Below are 8,511 nucleotides of genomic sequence, written 5' to 3'. Positions count from 1 at the left end.
TGCCTTTGGGACCACTTGGCAGCCGGCCTTGTCTCGTGCAAGATGCTGCGCCCACTGAGGCTTAGGAGGGAGATGAGGACCTAACCAGGACCCCCCACCCTTGGTCTGGGTCCGGCCCAAGGCGAGTCCCCTCCCACTGTTTCCAATCTGAAAGCACAAGGCTCTGGGGCTTGGCCCACTGTTCAAACTCCTGGGAGGAGGAACTCTGAATGTGTAAGAGTAAAGGATGCTCATGTCCCTGGGGTGTCAAGACCTGAAACCTGTCTTCAGATAGAGTCAGATGAGCCTTTCGGTGGTGGTCTGACCCGCTGCTCGGCCAGGGCACGGCAGTAGGCTTCACAGTGAGGAGCCTTATGCAACATCAGACGATTTTGTTTTTTAAGGAAAGTCATATGTCTCTGTAATACTTTCACTTAGCAAGTCAAATAGCTACTGACTGAATCCTGACTTTTCAGATGACAGGATTCATGTGAATTACTTAAAAAAAATTCATTCAGTCAATAAATCCCAGACGTGAGCGGAGACTAAACTAGGCACTGGGGTGCAGGAGCGAGTGGGCTGGGTGCAGATATATTCCGCGAGGAGATGCATTTAAAACAAGGCTTCAACACATAGTCTACGCTTTTCCAGAGGCGCACCGCATGAAATAAAGAACCATGCATCGATTACAGACTAAGCAGAAAAAAAGAGGCCAGGAAAGGAAAGGGAGTCTGTGTGGGCCTGCAGCTGGCCTTTGAGCTGAGTCAGGACACGAATTAGCCCAGGTTTACCAGGCTGCAGGCTAAAGCTGTCACTTACAGTCCGCTGGCCTTGAAGGTGTCCTTCTGTGGGGACAGAGCGCCATCTACTGGTGGCACAGCCTCAGCACTAGCCACAGATGCGGAAAGGAAGATGCCCTCCCTCCCCTGGAGGAATCAGGTTGAACTCACATCAAGTACACTGACAAGTGGCAGAATCAAAGCATGTGTTATCACACGATACCCTGAGAGAGCAGTATCGCTCTCACTATGTTTCTGACACCGAGCCCCTCATTAACAGTATGGGGCTCTGATGACTAAACCTACTGCTGCTTCTGAGGTTCGCGGTGAGCAGAGTGCAGGCTCCCTTGTCTGTTTGACTTAAAAGGAACATTAACAACAAGATGGCCCGTGTCTCCAAGGTTCCTGGAGCTGGGACCCTGACACTGGAGGCTGGGACAGCCCTTCTGAGGTCACACGTTTAGGAGAGGAGACGTGGAGGAAGAAGAGGAAAGTAAAAATGGAGTATGAAGACTGCATGTTCCAGAGGAGTGCTCACTGTGAGTGACCATGTTCTTAAAAATAAAAATAAAAGTAATACGAGTTGTTGGAAATCCCATGCTGCCTGAGGGAAGAAAGGTGAGCTTCATGTAGCGAGTGTGGTCAGCGTGCCGGCGTTACCCAATCTTCACAATGACCCGAAGAGGTGGACACAGGGGGCTCCAGGTTACAAGTGAGCAAACTGAGGTCCACTGTCGCACGGCCAGAATGTTTCTTCCCAAGCTCTCCTGGCTTTCATTCCTGCTGGATTCTACATGCGTTCTGTCCTCAGGACACTGGCCACGAGGTAGTGCCTCAGGCTGGGCCAGTGACCCCAGAGGGCTGTCTTCCCGGAGCTCCCGGAGCAGGACACAGGGGTTGCTCCTCCTCGAGGCCAGGCAGAGCCGGCCGAGTCTGCCTGCTGGTAACTCAGGAAATGCCTTCCCTCCTTTTACCATTATGCATACAAATGCCTCTACTGCACTGGGGAAACATTGGGTTGAAAATCCTGGAGGCTAAAACCATTTCTCCAGCCCAGCGTTTCGGCAGCAGGAGAGCTGAGCCATTCGCAGCCAGGTGCTGACTGCCCTGCCCAGGCCCCACCTAGAATCTAGAAGGTTCTCTGAGGTGACTGGGTTTTTACATAAAACATGAAAGAAGGACCAAAAAATTTTAAAACAGGGCTGAAGAAAAGGCAGGTATTTTAGCCACTCTTGTACTGTCTTTTTCTTTTACCAGCAAGAGTCATTTTTGCCCCCCGAGGTTTTGAAAGCCTGGGACAGGGCTCACCCTGGTACGCTCTGCCTGCTCGCCTGGACGGCGGTCAAGCCGACCTCCCGGACGCCCTGACCTCACCTGCGCTGGCACCTGAGGACCGATTCCTCGCTCCCCCTTCACTGGGCTTCTGGCGTGCACACGCCGCGCTTGTCTCCGGCCATGGGATTGCCGATGCCCGCCACTCAGGCCTTCAGCACCACTCCATGCCAACCCTGTCCCAGTCTATGCTGCCCCACATGCCCCATGCCCTGCAGGGACAAGGATGGGAAAGACGCATTTGGGTGGGGAGACGGCTTTGCCCCTGGTCTGCATTACTCACTGTGGCGAGTGCGGGAGCAAATCTCGGGGTGCAGGCCTGGAGGGCACAGGGCATCCCTGAGTTGCCACAGTGACCCACGGACTCGGGGGCGAGAGCAACACGTGCGTGGCACAGCAGGGCAGTTCAGACCACCGAGAAGTCAGACTTAGTTTGGGCACAGAGCCCGTCTGCACCAAGAAAACCATCGCATTGTAGCCCAAGTGTCGTGAATGGGCTGATGGCACCACCTTCCCAGCCTCCCCTCCCCCCCCCAAAAAAAATCCAAAATTGCCTTCATGAACCAAAGTAGTAATATTTATTTAAAACAACTATTTACAATGGCAGGATCTGAAAACAGAGATACTGATAAATAAATGGACATAGAAATCTTTTAAAGACTATAAATACATGATTTTCATTTATAAAATCAGTAATACCTCATGTATCTGGGACTTTATGGCAAACCATTTTACACTTTATCATTTGGAAGAAATAAAGATTTCTCTAAATGAAGTACTGTTCTGCCTCCCTAAGCCGTGCCTTGAAAGTGCTCCCTCCTTCTCCATCAGTGGCCGTCTATTGGGCTTCCAAACTTCTTTGAGTTCTGCCTGTGGGCACACTTTCGTCCTGTCATTCAGCCTTCTCTTTTAGTCTGCCGAGGACTGGGAGACCAGAGAGCCCTGTTTGTTAGAACAGTTTGTAAAGTAGGAAGATCGAATTTCCATGGGTGGCAGTGAGAAGCTAACCTCTGAGTGAAATGCATGGGCTTTGGAAAACGGCCTTTGTTCTGGTTTCCCACCGGGACCCTGGGTGGGTGGGGCTGCAATGAAAGCGAAAGGTCACTGTAGTTCGAAAAAGCAGGCATACCGGCCATGCACTGATTGACCCTATGAGGCGGCGTGGGTATGCGGTTCTTCTTTGACGTAGGTACAGGGAGGGTGTCTGGACTGATGTGAAGTGGACCTGAGAGTCTGTAAATCAAGTAAACAGACTGCCACTCGTCACATACAGGAAGCCCTTTGAGAACTCGGGTGTTTTAAATCCACCCGTCTTCCCCTACCTCAAATCCCATCATCTGGAGATATTGTACAAGACACCCCGGGACTTCAGATGCCAGAGCTGGCCCATTCCACCTGAACCGCACCTATTCTGTTATTTTCTGCACTCTTAGAAGCTCAGCATATCCCCACCCCCAATCCAAACACTTGGAACTCAGCTTGTGCCCCCACCAACTCACAGAGGTCGGCACACTTTGTCAAAGAACATAGCATTTCCTCTTTAGATCTGGAAACCTAGAGTGTTACCCCAAGCGTGATGACACTTGGCATGTCTAAGGTCACTTAAATTGGACAGCCCTGGAGGCAGTGTGGTACAGGGGCCAAGACACAGCTCTGGAGTCATATTGCTTAGGCCACCTCAGGTGACATCTCTGCTTGGGACAGGGTTGTAGCCATAGGGAGCAAGAGCTGGTCTCAACAGGTCCAAGGCAGCCCTTGCTCCCTCCCTCCCCGTTCTGCGCGTTGGCCATCCAACCAAAGGCGAGATCTATGGAAGAGAAGTCTTCTCAGCTGGACCCATGGTCCTGAGGAACAGTGAGTGAGTCGAGCGTCAGCTGTCTCAGCCCAGGATCACTATGGGCCATGTGGACAGTCCTCAGTGAGAGCAGGTGGCACTCCAGCCTTCTCAGGAGTACATAGTCATCAGCAGCCACTACACAGAATGGGGAAGCAAATTATGGCCGGTTTAGCCCAACAGCTGACCTTTGGTTAAAGGTGCTTCATTTCTCAATCACCAGGTCCCACCGCCTGACATTGGACTTGGGGCCCCCTCCCCCTCACTCCTGGGGAAGCCATGGAGACAGGATATTAATGAATGGTTTAGCCAGAGGGACCACACCATCTGGTAATACATTTATAAATCAACCTGAAATATAATCAACCTTGACTTCTCGTGGTGCCTGAGAATGAATGATGATAGCCAAGATACAGGCTGATTCTGTATTCAATTCTCAGTACCTTTTTCCCCGTGAATTCAATTTGGCATGCCTGTGACAGCTGTGTGTGCAGGTGTATGGACCGGCCAGGTAGCAGAAATCCATTAGAGCATATTCTACATGTTTACATTTATAGACCCCTTTGTCTGACAGCTTTATGCGGGTGTGATGAATGGTCCCTCTAATTCACACAGAGGGCACTTCCGGAGAAACTGCTTCCCAGGCCAAGTACATCCCAATGATAAAGCTGACGATGGTGATGATGAAGGTGATAATGGTGAAGTAAATTACCAATGGTGTCAAAGAAGAAAACCCCAGAGTGAAATCCCAACAAGCTGGCTGCCAGTCCTTGTAGGACTCCTTGGATGGCCCTGGGAATCCCCTCCTCATGAAACCAGAAATGGTCAGGGCTGGAGGGGATTTCAGGGAGCACCTAGCCCAGCCCACGCCCTGAGATCTAACATGATTCGCTAGTTACTAGAGTGCAGTGGGTTCGGCCAGTTCTCAGTCCAATCTTCCTGCATTGCAGCACCCCACACTGCCAGCCTGTTCAGGCTGTGGGCTGTCCTGTTTCAACTGCACACTCGTGTTGCCCTGCTCTCTCAGGTCTGAGCCTGCACTGTGCAAGGATTGCCTGGGATCAGGATGCGACCTTGGGGATCGTAGGTGGGAATGGGCTCAGAAGACTCTAATTATTGCTCCTCCAGCTGAATCCCACACGGGAGTGACTGAGGGGAGGGAGGCACATGCTGAGGGTCCCTCTATCTTGGGAAGATATTCCATAAAATGGACATTTGCGGTCAAAAAAGAAGCCCCATCTTCCAGTAGGTCCTGTCTAAGCAGCCCCAACAGAGGATGTGTTCCAGAAAGAAAGGACAGGGCCCAGACTCCAGTGTCTTTGGAGCGAACAGAGCAGGTGCTCAGCACACCCGTGAGGTTTGAGTGACCAAGGGAGACAGGTGGTGTCAGGCACATATTTGTCTTCTCCTTAGCCTATCACTTCAACAGACATTTGTCACCACTCTACAGACATTTGTCAACACGTACTTCCAGAAAAGCACTGTGTGAGATTCAAGATAAGGGCACAGAGACTAGGTTAGAGTCCTTTCCATATAGGGAAAGCTAAGCCAGCCTTTGAAATGAGGTTTATTTCTTGCCTTTACATCCTGATCTTTCCAGACTCACTCTGAGACAGTTTCTTCATTCTCTATACTCCAGCCAGGGTTGAACTTGCTGTTCCCTCTGGCCTGGGCCTTTCCTACTCTCCGCCCTGCCTTCCTGGCTCCTTCTGATCTTTGAGTTTCAACATCTATGTCACCTCCTCCAGAAAAGCCTTTGTGGAACATGCTACCTAGTCCAGCTCTCCTATGACTGTCTGTGCTCAGGTTCATCGCTGGCCCAGGTCTTCACCCCCTCCCCTCTGCATCCATGCCCTCTGCACATGACTTTGAAGTTCCTCCCACGACAGAGGAGAAGTCTAGTTCCCCAGATGTTGGAAGTGGGCTTGGCCACGTGACTTGCTTTGGACAACAAAATTAGTTGCAAGGCACGTAGTCCCTAGACGTGGAGCCCTTGCGTGCTTCAGCTCACTCCCCTTTGCTCCTGCCATTGTTCGGAGAAACCCAAGCCTGGCCAGAACTTCCTCAGTGAAGGTGCCAGAAAAGCCCCTGGCTTACCGACAACCACTAGCCAGCCAGCTGAGGCCCCCTGACTCCCAGCATGTGACTGGGGAACTAAATAAATGCTGACGTCACCACTGAAGTTGTGTGGATTTGTCACATGGCATTATTGTGGTCATAGTCCTTGGGTGCACTGAGTCAGTCTCCTGTTCCCCTCATATGTGCCCAGCACAGAGTGGGTGCTCACTAAATATTTGATGACTACGTGAGTGAATATGTGAAGTGAATTCAGTGCCACATCCTGAACTCAGGAGAATGAAGGGTCCCCCACAAACCCTTCTCCTTCATGGGAGCCTGGACCTGCAGCGGCCCCTGCTACCTTACATGGTATGATCCAACCCCTGGAGAAAGTCTTACCTCTGGCTTCTGGAGGTATATCCCTTTGCCATCTTGGGTTAAGTTTTGGAAGATACCTGTGAAAATGCATGAGAAAGAAACAACAGCTAAAGTGTTTTGAAAATATTATGAACTGGTTCCTCCCATATGTCTGCTCACCTGGGAACCCAATGGTGGAAGCACATGCGGCCACACCTATCGTAAGTGAGCCGCCTCCCACCTTTGCCTCTGGAAAAGGCAGGGTGCAAACTAGTCGGAGGGGATGCAGCTAGTTTCCCAAGCACATAGCCAGCTCTCCCCATAGCTCCCTGGCCTGGTGTCTCTGCACTGGCAGCTGTCCTCCCTCCTGCTTGGACTGGGGACAGGAGGACAACCCATGAGCAATGCTGAGAAAGCCCTGGCCCTCCCTCCTTCCCGCCAGCTTACTCTCCATCTTCTCTGCACGCAGCATCAAGTGGACAAAGCTGACAAAGTCCATCTGGAGCTTGGGGCCGCCGTAGCGGATGAGCATCAGGTAGCAGACATCATCGCTGAGCACGATTCCTGTAGTGAACACAGATCCCTGCTGTGGGTGCTGGGGACCTCATACCCAGCTCCCTTTCCATTTGAGACCCCTTCCATTGTCCCTTCTCGTCTGGGACCTGGGTCCCCAAAGCATGGGGACCTTCTTTTACGGGCCTCATTGTGAATTGTTTAATCATTTAGTCCATCAATTTTTTAAAAGATTTTACTTATTTATTTTTAGAGAGGGGAAGGGAGGGAGAAAGAGAGAGAGAAACATCAATGTGTGGTTGCCTCTCACTTGGCCCCCACTGGGGGCCTAGCCCGCAACCCAGGCATGTGCCCTGACTGGGAATCAAACCAGTGACCCTTTGGTTTGCAGGCTGGCACTCAATCCACTGAGCCACACCAGCCAGGGCTATTTAGTCCATTCATTTTTTTCTCCACTCCCCTCTCCTGCCCCCTTGGGCAACCAGCAGAAGATCTTTTTGTCAATTGGGTTACTGGCCTTCAGGGCAGAAGGCAGTCTGTTAGGGGTCAAGAACATCTGCTTTGGATCCGCTGGTCCTGAACTTAAACTCCAGGAAAGTTATCTAGCTTCCCTGAGCTTCAATTTCTTCCTCTATAAAGTGGGGATTAGAAAAAGGCATTGTTGAAGATTAAATGAGAATGTGGATGTGCCGACCCTCAATAATTGTTAGCAATGATTATAATGATAATAATAAATGTATCCATTATTTACAGATCTATGTGTTTGGATCTCTGAATGGGGAGTAATTTTGTGCATTCGAATTACTCCAGAATGTCATGCAATGCACCCCCACCTGTTCATACCTACTGCACCAGCTGCCCCATGCTCACCTGCATTCTTCATGGCAGCCCGCAGCTGTCCCCAGTTCAGGCATCCTGACCTGTTACTGTCATGCTTGTGGAAAACCACCTACAAAGAACAAAACATTAAGGACCCCCTGAGATCCTCTCTGTCCCCAGTGTCAAGGCTGCAGAGGACTGCTGGAGAGCGGAGGCTCCATCAGCAGGGCCTGCTGCCCCGACAGAGGGTGCCTGCCAGGATCCCACCACCTTGCCCGTTTCTTCTGAAGGCTTCTGAGAAAGGGAGTGGTCGCAGGGGATAGACAGTCCAGGTAGGTATATGTAAATGTGCTTAGTCTAAGATGGGCTTCCAACTTTATGACTCGGGAGACAAGGGGGAGGGCTGTGAGTAATGATTGGAAAAGTAGGGAGGAGCTAAGTTATGAAGGACTTTAATTCCACATTAAAGAGTGTGGACTTCCTCTGAAGGCTATGGGGGGTCTCATGGAGCTTTTTTGGAGAAAGTGATGTAATCAGATGTGAGCTTTAGAGACTCAGGAGACAGGTGCAACGGGCTCTCTGAGTTTGTGTGAGAGGAGTCTCATTGGAGGAAGAGCAGGGAGATTGGGTAAGTGGTTGGGTTTAAAGGGCTGAAAGGGAAAAAAGTAAGTCCCTTACATACTTTGCAGAATTGCCATTTCTGCAGCACCCTGCAAGACTTGTTCTTACCTGATAGTGAATCAGCTGCTTCCACAGGTCCCTGAATTCCTGGATGCTCACGGTACCAGATGCATTAAGCTAATAGCAGAGTTAAGGTCAAAGCTGCCAGGGGAGTTTCAT

The 8,511-nt window shown here is 50.8% G+C and overlaps 1 protein-coding gene across 2 annotated transcripts in view; it reads right to left on the bottom strand.

Annotated features, from left to right (window-relative positions):
• Window positions 1-2,645: 2,645 nt before the first annotated feature.
• The window catches only part of CAPN14 (calpain 14), a 34,397-nt gene continuing 28,531 nt past the window's right edge, over window positions 2,646-8,511 (bottom strand). For both annotated transcript variants that reach the window (XM_045844292.1, XM_045844293.1), the window contains exons 18-22: window positions 8,401-8,469; window positions 7,723-7,801; window positions 6,787-6,903; window positions 6,382-6,437; window positions 2,646-4,062 (exon numbers count right to left, since the gene is read on the bottom strand). In XM_045844292.1, the coding sequence (XP_045700248.1) occupies window positions 4,036-4,062; window positions 6,382-6,437; window positions 6,787-6,903; window positions 7,723-7,801; window positions 8,401-8,469 (348 nt within the window). In that variant the 3' untranslated portion in view covers window positions 2,646-4,035. The remainder of the gene's footprint in view (window positions 4,063-6,381; window positions 6,438-6,786; window positions 6,904-7,722; window positions 7,802-8,400; window positions 8,470-8,511) is intronic.

This window comes from Phyllostomus hastatus, unplaced genomic scaffold (genome assembly GCF_019186645.2).
Source record: "Phyllostomus hastatus isolate PE091 unplaced genomic scaffold, TTU_PhHast_1.1 phas_contig_402, whole genome shotgun sequence".
NCBI classification, from domain to species: Eukaryota; Metazoa; Chordata; class Mammalia; order Chiroptera; family Phyllostomidae; genus Phyllostomus; species Phyllostomus hastatus.
The sequence above is the reverse complement of the archived record's forward strand: the minus strand, read 5'-3'. Positions and strand labels throughout refer to the sequence as shown.